Raw genomic sequence first — 15,057 nt, 5'->3', positions numbered from 1 at the left:
CTTTCTGGGGGTTCTTGGGGCCAAATCTGTTCCCCAACAATACCAAACCAGCACTCTGTCCCTGGCGTACAGTTCAGAGGATACGAACACTGTCATTCAAGGGCCAATGAACGTATACGTGGCATCTTTGGCTTTAAAATGTTTCAACTCCTAATACACAAATGTCCATGGATATAAACCTTATAAGCAAACGTATTTGGGGGTCTAAATTATAACTTTAAATTGTGTAAAGGGGTCCTAAGTAGGAGTGCCAGATTTAACAAATAAAAATACAGGATGCCCAGTTACATTTGAATTCAGATAAACAACGAATATTGCATGGGATACACTCATATTAAAAAGTTATTCGTTGCTTATCTGAATTTTAGATATACTTGAACCTGCAGTATTCTAGTAGTCAATCATAGGCCTAAGACCGGAAAGTCCGCGAACCGTCCTGTGTCCCAGGAGTCCCGGGCGGGGCACTTCCGGTCAGGCGGGCCGGCCTGTGCGCAGGCCCCGGCCGTCGCCGGAAGCCTCCCCAGGCCAAGGCTCGTCTTTCCTCCCAGGCCGGGCCCCGCCCCGGCCCCGCCTCCCGGCGCCGGGGCCGCTGGGGGCTGGTGCGGGCGGTGGAGCGGGCGGAACAGGCTTCCTGCCTCCAGGGGGCAGCGGCCGCGGCCTGGTCCCAGAGTGGACAGCTCGGCGCCGCGCCCGCGCCGCTCTTTCTATCTTTGGGAGTGACGGGCCGGCCAGCGGGCCGCCGAAAGCCGGCGGTCGCCATTCCCGTGTCGCTGCGCCCGCGGGGGCCGCCCGAGCCGGCCACGATGCCACTGGGCCTGAAGCCCACCTGCAGCGTCTGCAAGACCACATCGTCCTCCATGTGGAAGAAGGGCCCGCAGGGGGAGATCCTCTGCCACCACTGCACGGGCCGGGGCGGCGCGGGCGGCGGGGGCGCCGGCTCGGGGGCGGCCGGCGGGACGGGGGGCAGTGGCGGCGGTGGCGGCTTCGGCGCGGCGACCTTCGCCAGCACCTCGGCCGCCCCTCCGCAGAGCAACGGGGGCGGGGGCGGCAAGCAGGTGAGCACCTCCGGCCCCTCCCTCCGGCGGAGGTCGACCGGGCGCTTGGCGGGCGGAGGCCGGGTGGGCGCGGAGGGGGCGGGCGGGGGCCTCCCGGGATCGCCGTGCTCATACTGGGCCGGGCCGCTCCTTCCCATCCCGGTTGCGAACATGGTCTTTGGTTCGGCCCATTCTCAGCACCTTTTCTTGTGAGAAATTGAGAGGCTAGAGAAGCCAGAAAAGTGAAAACGCTTCAGAAATCCCCCCATTGTAATGTTTTGGATAGCAACCAGATATCTCAGTATACACACGTATACATAGAGATGTCAGCAGGGTCATGCTACTGGACCTCTTTACCTGTTAATAAAGTTCATTTTGTCATAATGTCGTGTTATTAAGATTATCATGTCATCATTTTCAATGGCAGCATAAGTATTACATTGCAGCAGGTGGCATACCAAACCCGTTCTCTGGCGTAGGAGGGTTGAGTTTTTAAGCATTGTTCTGTTATAAACACAACCGATGAATAGTTCTTGCCTTGGCCTGGACTGACTTACTCTTGTTGCTGCCCCTTGACCTATAACAAGTAGCTCACACCTTTTTGGATGCTCTGGAGATGCTTGCCTAAGGCTCTCCCTGTTTGAATTAGGCCAGTTCGCGTGATTACCCGGCATAAAAAGAAAAGGTGCACTCTTACTTAATTTTTAAATGATCGTTTAAAGTGCATACTCTGGGATCCTTGTAAGATGTTTGTATCGGGACAGCAACCTTTCTGCACTTTTTATTTCTTTCTCTTTTTTGTTCTTTAATTGTTTATGTAACAGAGTAAGCAGGAAATTCACAGGAGGTCTGCTCGGCTCAGAAACACTAAATACAAATCTGCTCCAGCTGCTGAAAAGAAAGTTTCCACTAAAGGAAAAGGGAGAAGACATATTTTTAAATTAAAAAATGTAAGATGATTGTGGACAGTGTCTTGTACTGTAATGGCATTGTGTGTGTAGTGTGTCCTGCCACTGCCTTCATCTCTCATCACTGAACTTGGACTCTGCTCTTGGCAGCTATTCTGTAGTGTTCTGGGGACTGGTCCAGACTTTCTAGAAGGGAGTGAGCTCTGTTGTAGGAGGCTTACTGTTTATAAAGTTAATAATACCCTTTCTCTGTTTTTTTTAACTTTTATTTTTTTCTCTGGGAAATATAAAATATTCTAAAAGAAACCTAAACCTCGAGCGCATTTTACTGGATTCTCTGGAAAGGATGAGATGGGGTTATAGTTCTTGGTGTGGCCAGGTATACTGGGAAAACTTTTTTTTTTTTTCATTCTTAAAGCTCTAAGTAAATAATAATACTGGAACTCATTCATTTCCATATTTGTTTGTTATTATGGCCTCAGAAGATGTTTCTTACTGATTTATAATGATCGACTTGATGAATATGAATGAAAAATTTTACTAAATCTTCTTTATCTCTTCTTCTATAAGAAAATAGATGGTCGAAAGACTTGTGTGGGCGTAGTGGAAAGCATATTTTTGTTGCAGTAAATTCTCATTGTTTTTGTAAATACAAGGGACAGTGGTCAAACACAACGGGCAATGCATTATATACTATTTTTTTAAAACCACAGTATGGTACTCTTTGCTTTCAGAACAGGAATGCTTCACTTACCAGTGAAGGCATTTCTGAAGTTGGGTGTGTTCATTTAAAAAACTCAGAGAGGCCTTGTGTTATATTCTTGTGCAGATTGTGGATCCTTTTTCTTGTTCAGAATAGTTGCCCCTAATTTATTTAAGATTTTTATAATTCAGTTTTCTAAAATGAGGTGTTTATTGACTAGACAAAACATGTAAATATTGGATTATAGTTGTATGCACTTAAATGCTCTTAAACACGTTTTCCTCTGAAGTATGGTGGAATATGTTCTCTGCCAGTATTTTAATATCAATTTCTCTAACAACCCCTTTCTTCAGGGATAATACCAAGACATATTTGGGAAGGCCTAGTTACTGTGTTGTGGCGTGCAAGTGTGTGTTACAGCTTAGGAAGGAATTTCAATGATGGTTGAGTGGTGGCAAGTTACTAAGAACTCCCAAGAAAGTTTCCTTTGGCCTTGGTTCAGGCCTTGCTAGAAAATTAGTTCTGGTGATACTGTCATACTAGTTCCATAGTTAAGTGGAGATGGAAAATGTCTTTGAGAAGACACGTTTTTTATTATTCCCACCTCCGTCATGCTCAGGCCATTAGAGCCAGATTTTTTTATAACTAGAATGTGTAATAAAGCTCTGAGAGGGCTCCTGTTAGATTTCAGCCACATAGTCAGGAGCCGGTCCTTTGGGGCTCAGCAATTTTTAAGATAAAGGTAGCAGAAGTATTCAGACCAGGCTTTGCCACAACGATCAGAAAAACTCTTTTTTTTTTTTTTTCTTTTTTACTGCAGTTCTTGTCACCAAACAACAACTTTAGTATTTCTTAAATTACAGAACTCTCATATATGGCTGGAAAAATGCCTGTACACACTACACACACACACACACACATTATGAATGTGCTAATATTTTTACTTCTGTTTCTTCACAGCCCATCAAAGCCCCTGAGTCAGTTTCCACCATAATCACTGCAGAATCAATCTTCTACAAGGTGAGCATCTGTAGTTACTGAAGGAAGGTTTGAATTTATTGTATAATGTGCTACTAAAATGCTGGGTTAGTCTAAAAGTCTCTGCTACTCTGTATAAGGTGTGATTGTGGTTTTTGTTCCTTTCTAAGGTATTTTTCCCTATAGGTGGCTATTATAAAACATCTCATCCAGAGCTGAGTTGGGAGAGGAAGTTGCCTATTGAAATACGATATGAGGATCTTAAGTATTTTTTAATGTAGATTATGGGAATCGTTTTTAAAATGAAAATGCATGGTGTGGAGCCATTGAGTATGATGCTTGCTGTGGGTTTGTCGTACATGGCCTTTATTATGTTGAGATAGGTTCCCTCTATGCCCATTTTCTGGAGAGCTTTTATCATAAATGGGTGTTGAATTTTGTCAAAAGCTTTTTCTGCATCTATTGAGATGATCATATAGTTTTTATTCCTTAATTTGTTAATGTGGTGTATCGCATTGATTGATTTGCATGTATTGAAGAATCCTTGCATCCCTTGGATAAATCCCACTTGATCATGGTGTATGACCCTTTTAATGTGCTATTGGATTTTGTTTGCTAGTATTTTGTTCACGATTTTTACATCTATGTTCATCAGTGATATTGGTCTATAATTTTCTTTTTTTGTGATATCTTTTTCTGGTTTTGGTATCAGGGTGATGGTGGCTTCGTAGAATGAATTTGGGAGTGTTTCTCCCTCTGCAACTTTTTGGAAGAGTTTGAGAAGGATTGGTGTTGGCTCTTCTCTAAATGTTTGTTAGAATTCGCCTGTGAAGCCATCTGGTCCTGGACTTTTGTTTGTTGGAAGATTTTTAATTATGGTTTCAATTTCATTACTTGTGATAGGTCTGTTTATATTTTCTAATTCTTCCTGGTTCAGGATCCCAAAATTGTACCTTTCCAAGAATTTGTCCATTTCTTCGTGGTTGTCCATTTTATTGGCATACAGTTGTTTGTAGTAGTCTCTTTAATCCTTTGTATTTCTGCAGTGTCAGTTGTGATTTCTCCTTTTTCATTTCTAATTTTATTGATTTGTGTCCTCTCCCTTTTTTTCTTGATGAGTCTGGCTAAGGGTTTATCAATTTTGTTTATCTTCTCAAAGATCCAGCTTTCAGTTTTATTGATCTTTGCTGTTGTTTTCTTCATTTCTGTTTATTTCTGCTCTTTATGATTTCTTTCTTTCTATTGACTTTGGGTTTTCTTTGTTCTTCTTTCTCTAGTTGTTTTAAGTGTAGGGTTAGATTGTTTATTTGAGATTTTTCTTATTTCTTGAGGTGAGATTGTATTGCTATAAAGTTCCCTCTTAGAACTTCTTTTGCTGCATCCCATAGGTTTTGGGTCTTCATGTTTTCATTGTCATTTGTTTCTATGTATTTTTTAATTTCTTCTTTGATTTCTTCAGTGATCTCTCGGTTATTTAGTAGCGCACTGTTTAGCCTCCATGTATTTGTGGTTTTTACAGGTTTTTTTTCCTGTAATTGATTTCCACTCTTATAGCATTGTGGGCAGAAAAGAAGCTTGATACGATTTCAATTTTCTTAAATTTTCCCAGGCTGAATTTGTGACTCAAGATGTGATCTGTCCTGGAGAATGTTCCATGTGCTCTTGAGAAGAAAGTGTATTCTGCCACTTTTGGGTGGAATGTTCTGTAAATATCAATTAGATCTATCTGGTCTATTGTGTCATTTAAAGCTTGTGTTTATTTATTTTCTGATTGGATGATCTGTCCACTGGTGTAAGTGGGGTGTTAAATTCCCCTACTCTTATTGTGTTACTGTCGATTTCTCCGTTCATGGTTGTTAGCATTTGCCTTATGTATTGAGGTGCTCCTATGTTGGGTGCATAAACATTTATATTGTTATATCTTCTTCTTGGATTGATCCTTTGATCATTATGTAGTGTCCCTCCTTATCTCTTATAACAGTCTTTATTTTAAGGTCTATTTCATCTGATACGAGTATTGCTACTCCAGCTTTCTTTTGATTTCCATTTGCATGGAATATCTTTTTCCATGCCTTCACTTTCAGTCTGTATGTGTCCCTAGGTCTGAAGTGGGTCTCTTGTAGACAACGTATATATGGGTCTTGTTTTTGTACCCATTCAGCCAGTCTGTGTCTTTTGGTTGGGACATTTAATCCATTTACATTCATGGTTATTATTGATATGTATGTTCCTATTACCATTTTCTTAATTGTTTTGGGTTTGTTTTTGTGGGTCTTTTTCTTCTCTTGTGTTTCCCACTTAGAAAAGTTTCTTTAGTATTTGTTGTAGCACTGGTTTGGTGGTGCTGAATTCTCTTAGCTTTTGCTTGTCTGAAAAGCTTTTGACTTCTCCATGGAATCTGAATGAGATCCTTGCTGTGTAGAGTAATCTTGGTTGTAGGTTTTTCTCTTTCATCACTTTAAGTATATCCTGCCACTCCCTTCTGGCCTACAGAGTTTCTGCTGCAAAATCAGCTGATAACCTTATGAGGATTCCTTTGTATGTTATTTTTTGTTTTTCCCTTGCTGCTTTTAATATTTTTTCTTTGAATTTAAATTTTGTTAGTTTGATTAATATGTGTCTTGGTGTGTTTTTCCTAGGGTTTATCCTGTATGGGACTCTGTGTGCTTTCTGGACATGGGTGATTATTTCCTTTCCCATGTTAGGGAAGTTTTCAACTGTAATCTCTTCAAATATTTTCTCAGACCCTTTTTTTTTCTCTTCTTCTTATGGAACTCCTATAATTCGAATGTTGGTGCGTTTAGTGTTGCCCCAGAGGTCTCTGAGATTGTCTTCAATTCTTTTCATTCTTTTTTCTTTCTTCTGCTCTTCGGCAGTTATTTCCACCATTTTGTCTTCCAGCTCACTTATTCGTTCTTCTGCCTCCGTTATTCTGTTACTGATTCCTTCTAGTGTATTTTTCATTTCAGTCATTGTGTTGTTCATCTCTGTTTGTTCTTTAGTTCTTCTAGATCTTTGTTAAACATTTCTTGTATTTTCTAAACTCGTGCCTCCATTCTGTTTTCGAGATTCTGGATCATCTTTACTGTCATTACTCTGAATTCTTTTTCAGGTAGATTGCCTATTGCCTCTTCATTTATTTGGTCTTTTAGGTTTTTACCTTGCTCCTTCATCTGTGACATATTTTTTTGCTGTCTCATTTTTGTTTTTTTTTTAATGAGTGGGATTGTGTTCCTGTCTTACTGGTTGTTTGGCCTGAGGCTTCCAACACTGGAGTTTGTAGGCTATTGGGTAGAGATGGGTCTTGGTGCTGAGATGAGGAACTGCGTGAGACCTCACTCCGATGAATATTCCCTGGGGTCTGAGGTTCTCTGTTAGTCCAGTGGTTTGGACTTAGAGCTCTACTGCAGGAGCTTTGGCCCGACCCCAGGCTCGTGAACCAAGATCCCGCAAGCCACCTGGAGTGGAAAAAAAAAAAAAAAAAGAACAATAACAAAGTAAAAAATAAAATTAGACTAGGAAACTAACAGATATGTTAGGAAGAATATAAAAATAAAAATATAGATTAATCAACAACTGGAAGGTACATCAGTACCACAATAGTTAAAAAAGAGGAGGAGGGAAAAGAAATAAAAAAGGAGGGGTGTGGGAAGGCCTTGGCTGTGGAGGGTGGGACCTAAGCAAGGGTGAAGTTTGGGTGGTGGGCAGGGCCTATGCTTAGGACCCACAGGGCTGGAAAAGGCCCTGGGGGCTGTGGGGGGTGGGGCTTAGGCTCAAGGAACAGAAGGGGTCCAGGCATGCCCCCCCACCCCTGGTCTCAGAGGGCAGGGGACCTCCTCTGGGAGCCCAGCAGGCTTCCTGGGCTCGAGTGGGCTGGGCAAATGCCCTCCTCTCCTATCCTGCTCCTCCAGTCTGGGAGGCCCCTCCCCCATGCCTCTCCTGATCTCCCTGGCCTCCCTCCTATGGCGCCAAGGACCCACGTGGCCTGGAGGGGGGTTTGGAGTGCAGGGGACGGGCCTGGGAGCTCAGCAGGCTCCCAGGGCCCGAGTGGGCGGGGCAATCGCCCTCCGCTCCTTTCCCGCTCTTCCCGGAGAGTCCCTCCCACCTGCCTCTCCTGATCTGCCCAGCCTCAGGGGCGCCGATCCTGTCTGGCTTCCACTTCTCCTCCCCCCTCAGTCCCCCTACGTCCTACCAGTTCACTTTGGGGTTCCTCCCGTCTCCTTGGGCGTCAGAGTCCCCCACCATTGGCCGGCAGGTGCCCTAGTTGTGGGGAGACGCTAACTCCACATCTTCCCACACCACCATCTTGACTCCACCTCCTATTTTTATTTTAAATATGGGGTTATCTTCTACTTCCCCCAGGGAGTCTATTACCAAATTGGAGATGTTGTTTCTGTAATTGACGAACAAGATGGAAAACCCTACTATGCTCAGATCAGGGGTTTTATCCAGGACCAGTATTGTGAGAAGAGTGCAGCACTGACGTGGCTCATTCCCACTCTCTCTAGCCCCAGGGACCAATTTGATCCTGCATCCTACATCATAGGTGAGTTTGACAGGTACAGACAGGTTCTTGAACCCAGTTAATTTTCCATTATTATGTGAAAGTATATTCATCTGCTTGGGCTGCCATGACAAAATACCATAAACTGAGTGGGCTAAACAACAGAAATTTATTTTCTCACAGTTCTGGAGGCTGGAAGTCCTAAGGTGCTGTCAGGGTGGGTTTCTGGTGAGAGCTGTCTTCCTGGCTTGTAGACAGCCACCTTTTCTCACATGGGCTTTCCTCTGTGTGTGTGCACTCATGGCATCTCTTCCTCTTCTTATAAGGACACCAATCCTGTTGGATTAGAGCTCCACCCTTCATTTAACCTTAATTCTCTCTCTAAAGGCCCTATCTCCAAATATTATCACATTAGGGATTAGGACTTCAACATATGAATTTGGCGAGATACAATTCAGTCCATAACAGAGAAGCGTTAAGTACAAAAAAGTAGGGATTATTATAGAAAATATGAAATTTATATAGCTGGGGTTTGAGGGCTATACGTTACTTTGAGTTCCGGGGCAGTACGCACGTACTAAAATGCTGTGTAGATAAGATTTTTCCGAGTGACCCAGGGTTAAACTCTATTAAAAGAATTTATTGCTCAAGAACTAGGTTATTTAGGTAACATATAAAAATTTACTCAAAAATGATTTCTAGAGGAACTGTCACATTTATGTCTAAGATCTTACAATTTCTCATTATGTGTCCCTCTAGATGTCACACACATCATCCTAGACCTTTTGCAACCTTTTATATCATTGTTGGTAGTTGAAATGGCAGCCACTGAACTCATTAATTTCAAGGCTGACCAAAGAATTGGTTCTTGACATAGACTCACAAGAAGAAGTTGTTGATAAATAGAATTTTGAAAGTGTTCAGAGTTTTAAAATTACCCCAAACTTTTCAACCTTTCTGCAATGGGCATACGTTACTTTTGCATTCTAAGAAAAAAGATGCAAAAGGTTTTTTTCAGAGAGAACTCAAGGACAAGTAAAGTACCACTATTATTCCCAGCTGAATGTCAAGTTTGATACATGACCAAGCAGTTTTAGTCTTCTGCTTGTAAGTATTGATACATAGAAGAGTGAACTTTCGTTAACCTGTTCTATCAGACAGGATTGTCAGCAGAGGCAGTAACATGACTGAATCACCTCTAGGACTTCTGTCTCACCTCCTCTTCCTAATCCTCAGATTGTAAAGGAGACAGCATAGCATAAAGGTTCAGAGCACAGACTCTGGAACTAGACTGGGTTCCTAGGACAGCCACTTACTAACTATGTGATCTCGGACAGTTTCCTTGATCTCTCTTGCCTTATTTCCTCATGTAAAATGGGAATAATAATAGTGCCTAACTCAGAGGGTTGTTGTGAGGATTCAAAGTATTGATATATATATCAAGTACTTAGAACAGTGTCGACATAATAAACACTATATAAGGCTAAATATTATTTTTAGAATCCTTTCTATATTGAGTTATATTTTGGGGAGAATGCTATATTCCTTAAGCAGTTAAAGCAGAAAAAAATGATGGAAAGTAACTTCAAAATAATATATGTTTCAAGGGCTAATGTCAAGTTACCACCAGACCAGTTTCTCCTAGTGTCTAGGAATTTTAACATTTTATGGAAATGATATATATCTTCAAAAATGTGAATGTTGGCTGCCTTCTAGGACCAGAGGAGGATCTTCCAAGGAAGATGGAATACTTGGAATTTGTTTGTCATGCACCTTCTGAATATTTCAAGTCACGTTCATCACCATTTCCTACAGTTCCCACCAGACCAGAGAAGGGCTATATATGGACTCATGTTGGACCTACTCCTGCAATAACTATTAAGGAAACAGTTGCCAACCATTTGTAGTTTAAAAAGTGAACATGGATTTCCAGTTGTCTTGTATTTGTACTACCGTAAGACATGCCACATGTTTCTTTAATGAAATTCTTGGATGGAAAAATGACTAAAAAGTTTTTTCTCTACTGCCCAGTAATCATTAGCTTGTTTATTACTAGTCACTTAGAAAATTAAAAGAGATAGAAAAGAACTAAATATATTTTGAAGTTAAATATTACATACACATTAAGTGTGTGTATCCTCCCAGGCAAAGACTGTAACTTCCAAGGAGACCATTAGGAACAGGTAGTATCTATTTTTCTCCATAATTTATTTCTAGAAACTCATAAAATGGATTGTATTTTTCTACAAGAATAAAATATTAATTAAGATTTGAATTTCTAACCAAGGGCTGAATCAAATAAAATGTAGCCGTGATCAACAGTATCTATCACCAAGTTAAAAAAAAGCTTTATTTTGTCATCTAGAAAATGCTGTGACAGACTGTTGGCTGCTTTAACCTTAAGGAAAGTGATTGGTGGATGATGTTATTAGCCTAGGCTTTTTAAAACTTTCATCCAGTTCTTCTGTAGTAAGCAGGGATTCAGAATCATTTGGTTGATCTTAATAGAGCTGCTCTTCACTGCTGTCACCTACCTTCTCAGTCAGAGCGAGGCTTAATCAAAACATTAAGTTTATAGTTCAGACAGACAACTTCACTAAAAACACACAGGAAACGTACTGTTCGGGCATCCCTGAGCAGTAGTTTCTTGACCACCATTAGAACAAACATTGGGCAGTCATAAAAATGATTAATCATTAGCACTGATATCTAAAAAAAGTCCACCCCAAAGTTAAAACCATCTGCTGTGTACTCATACTAACAGGCCTAAAACAATGTCTGGGACTTAGAAGTCCAGGCACAGGAATTCTATTCAGAATTCAGGGACAGGTTTTACTTCAAGTGTAGGTCAGCTAAGTAAGGGAGCAACAATTTAAAAGAGGGAAGAAGTGGGATTTGCACACACTTGCTTCCTCTCCTGTTCTGACTGGACCATTATTTCTCAACCCCAGCAAAATTTGTCAGGATCTAATTTAATTATGATGATTTTTAATTGTAGGAGTTTTAACTGTTACCATTTTTCTGCACAGTTAATGTTTGTATGTTGTAAGGAAGTTATGGTTTGTATGTTGTAGATAGATAGCTCTATGTACATAGTTATCTCTCCACAAAAGTTATAGTAAAATTGATTGTAAATACCATTGTAAATAACTAAATGCTAATATTCAGACTTTTGGATTAAAATGTATTTTTCACAATGTATTTACTTTGGATTTATTTCATGCATTTATTTATTTCGTTTAAACAATTAAATAGGGCTTTCTACCACAAAATGGTGTAAACAGAAGACACCACTGTTGTAGTACTCATAATTTGGAATGACATATTCGTCATCAGTATGTAATAGATATTAGGAAACTCAAAGAATGGCTGATAGAGCAAATGAACACTTAACATAAGGTATTTATTAAAATGAAATATTTAAAAACCAGTGTATATATGGACCATTTGTTTATAAATTCCTAGATACTTGTGTAATATGTTTTAAAATAAAGATCGAATTTTCATATTCCTCCTTAACATACACCAAATGGCTCCTGTTACTCACAGCGTAGATCCATAGCTTTTCTCCTGTGATGGAAGGCCTGCGCTGATATGGCCCCAGACTATGTTCCCAGCCTTGTCGCCAAAGGGGTGAGAGGCTGAGGCAGTGCTCTCCTCCACCTCAAATCCATCTTCCCTTTCAGACTGCCTGCCCTGCTGATTTTAGGCCCCAGCCCAGACACAGAAGCAGAAGCCTTATACAGACGGTTCAGCGGGCTCCCACTGTTGTGTAAGGTAAAATCTCTATGATAGATACTTTATTCTATTTCATTCCTAGTGGCTCTGTTTCTCTAATCAAATCCTGACTGATACAGTTACTGAGACACTGAAAGATGAAGCAAGAAACTGCTGTTTTTCGTTAACAAGCTATTTAGAATTACTTGGCCTTCTTTTTATAAAAACTATGTATATGTATTACTTTGATAAATTTTTTTAATTGAAAAGTAATGAAGGATATCACAAAGGGAAAGATGAATAGATTGTATTATAAAAAACTGTAATTTCTAACTGTCAAAATGTGTATACAAAATTAAAAACCAAACAACTCTCTTTTTCTCTTTCTTTTTTCTGTTAAAGAGGTGGGAATCATTAACCAGTATTTCTTATTCAACATGACAGACTGGCATGAATTAATTACCCAGTTACAAACAAAAGCTACAAACATAACCTCAACTTCTTGTAACGTCATCACCATTTGGAATTACCATAACTCCTATATTCCACCTGTTCAGCAGAAGCTGGGTTGAAGGGAGCAAGTTTATAACAAAAACACCTTCTATACCTTCAATACTTCTCCCTGTGGATAGGGAAGGTGCGAGTTAAAAAGATGTAACTTAATTAATTAAATAATTTATTTATTTGGCTGCGCTGGGTCTTAATTGCGGCAGGTGGGATCTTTGTTGCTGCATGCGGGCTCTTTTAGTTGTGGCATGTGGGATCTTTAGTTGCGGCATGAGAACTCTTAGTTGCAGCATGTGGGATCTATTTCCCTGACCAGGCATCGAACCCAGGCCCCTTGCATTGGGAGCGTGGAAAAAGACAGTAACTTTAGAATAGAGAGTGGAGGTGCTGTTGGGGAAATACAATTTGAAAAAACTTTCAATTCAGACATCCCCTCCACAGAGGTAGTAGAAAAAGAAAACACTTTTATTACTGACTGAGGATTAAACCAGAATGTGCTGCTCATCACAGGCAACTGGCTGAGGTTGCAAAGACAGAAAGAAATCTCACCCTTTTATGCAGCCGCACAGGTGTGGTCATTACATACAGGTTCTCAAAATAAACAGTAACTAGTCATCATTTAAGAGAACTTGACAGCACCATTAGTCACACGCAGTTCTTCCTAAATTTACCTGGTGATTGGGGTGACCACCTACGTTAGCTAATTGACTTTATGGGGGGCAGGGGGACAAACGTCTATATGGCAGGGGGTACTTCAACAACTTGGAGCACTGAAGTCTGGCTCCCATCCTCCCACAGAAACTGGAGGACAGGAGTGCTGTCTCCTGACAGTTGTATTTCAAAGAGATGGCACCCAGGTCCTTGAGAAAAACATTACTAGATCACAAAACTGACAGAGGCTTATTTAGTTTCTAAAAAGATACATTTCAAAGAGACTGAGAAAATACAAGTTTTCTAAGGTAAGTATTCTGACAGAAAGGGAAACCTCCTGCCTTATTTTCAACAGAGGGAATTAAGCTTCTTATTTTAAATTCCGATTTGTCCTTACAGTGCCCTAAATTTGGAAGAGGGAGGCAGTGGGCAGCTTTGTGATTCAGGCCTCATGTCAGGGCTGCTATTAGTACACGTTGGTGTCTGTGAGGGTTTCAATAGGGCGGCCACCTCAGGGCTCAGGGAGAGTCCCAGGGCTGGAGTCCATCTTCCATTCACCCAGGACTGTCGGTCAGGGCATGTCCTGCACCACCGTACTTGGTGGTCCTCATGGTTGTGGCTCTATTAACACTACTAAGAGGTTCTGAACTTACAAAGGCCAAAACCATAATCTCATGCTGAAGGAAAATTCATTTTCTTTTCATTCTCCTCCGTGAGCACTTGCAAGTGCTTTGCACCTAGCAGGTTCACAAATATCTCACTCAGTTATCCCCGTTTTATATTTTAATAATTAATCATATGGATTTTGAACATTTTTTAGATTCCACTGCCCTCCCCCACCTTTATATAAGTGAATCACAAACACATTAGAATCACTTCTGGAGCTTTAAAAACAAAAAGCAAAAAAATACAGGACACAAAAAAAAACCCTGCTGGAAAGTTCCCACAAGCAACTAAGTAAATCAGTATCTGTGGGGTTAAGACTGGGACCTCATTAGGTTCCAAAGAATCTAGTAAAACTTAAAAATACAAAAAAAGTTTAAATTTCCTGAGGTGACTCTGACGTGCAGCCAGAAAGGAGAACCACTGCTCAGGCTCGTTCTTAGCATATAAAATTCAGCTGGTAAAGGCTTCAGTTTCTATAAAGAGAGGAAGAGATCTGCTAGCATCCTGCATTGGGGCAATAATTAGGAAGATCATCAAAGGCCTTTCTATGCCAATTAGCCCTGTTAAAGGTAATTCCTCACCTGTCAAGGAAGCTGATATACACCGGTCACAGTCTGCTAGCTCAGCTGTGCCTCATTTCACTGACCCTTAGCAACAGAAGCTGCTCGCCTCCTAAAGAAATCCCCACCTCCTGGCCAATCAGGCTGTTTCCACGTTGCCTCTTAAGGCTGCGTGAAACTCACAACTGCCCAGCGTTCTGGGAGAGGGCTGCGCTGCTGGGAGGTACTGCGCTCCCCCAATCTATGGATTGTTTTCCCTTGACTAAAGGACATCAAATTCATTACTAAGTTGTTTTAGTTTTGTCACTTTACAGTTTTGGTGAGGAGGTGGGTCCTGAAGACAGCTGCTGGAGATGCCGGGAGGCTCCCGAACTCAGGTGAAGTTAGCCTCGGAGCCCTTCGGGTTCGCTGCCTCTTTGACGCTTTCTGGGATCCCGTTATTTTGCCTTCTGAGCTCTTCGAGTTTGTTTGTCCAGACCCTTCCGGGTGGAAGACTGTGATGTAAGAAACTCCAGACCTAATGGGCGACAGCATTTGGATTTGTGGCCGACCTCATCTACAAGGTAAGCGCCTTGGGGAGGTCCTGACGGGTCTCAGGAACTGCAGAGGCAGCCAGAAACAGTAAATCTGGTTGAATTAGGATTATTTCAACAAGGGAAAATAATGGGTACCTGTCAATCTAAAGGAAGCAAGATAGCAGCTGTTAGGAGACTCACAAAGCCTCAAGGTAAGTCCAAAGTATAAACCGTTGGGGGACTTGGGGCATTAAATTAAGACGAGAAATATCAGGCTCTTTTCACCAACGGCACACCAAGATCTTAAGTAGGCG

The 15,057-nt window shown here is 41.3% G+C and overlaps 1 protein-coding gene across 1 annotated transcript; it reads left to right on the top strand.

Moving 5' to 3' along the window:
• The first annotated feature begins 607 nt into the window (after window positions 1–607).
• GATAD1 (GATA zinc finger domain containing 1) lies at window positions 608–11,328 on the top strand. Its single transcript, XM_061197809.1, has 5 exons — window positions 608–1,055; window positions 1,859–1,984; window positions 3,606–3,665; window positions 7,986–8,169; window positions 9,844–11,328. The coding sequence occupies exons 1-5, from the start codon at window positions 804–806 to the stop codon at window positions 10,032–10,034; spliced, it is 813 nt and encodes a 270-aa protein (XP_061053792.1). The 5' UTR covers window positions 608–803; the 3' UTR covers window positions 10,035–11,328.
• Window positions 11,329–15,057: the final 3,729 nt, after the last annotated feature.

This window comes from Eubalaena glacialis, chromosome 8 (assembly GCF_028564815.1).
Source record: "Eubalaena glacialis isolate mEubGla1 chromosome 8, mEubGla1.1.hap2.+ XY, whole genome shotgun sequence".
NCBI classification, from domain to species: Eukaryota; Metazoa; Chordata; class Mammalia; order Artiodactyla; family Balaenidae; genus Eubalaena; species Eubalaena glacialis.
This window is presented reverse-complemented; position numbering and strand designations above follow the sequence as displayed.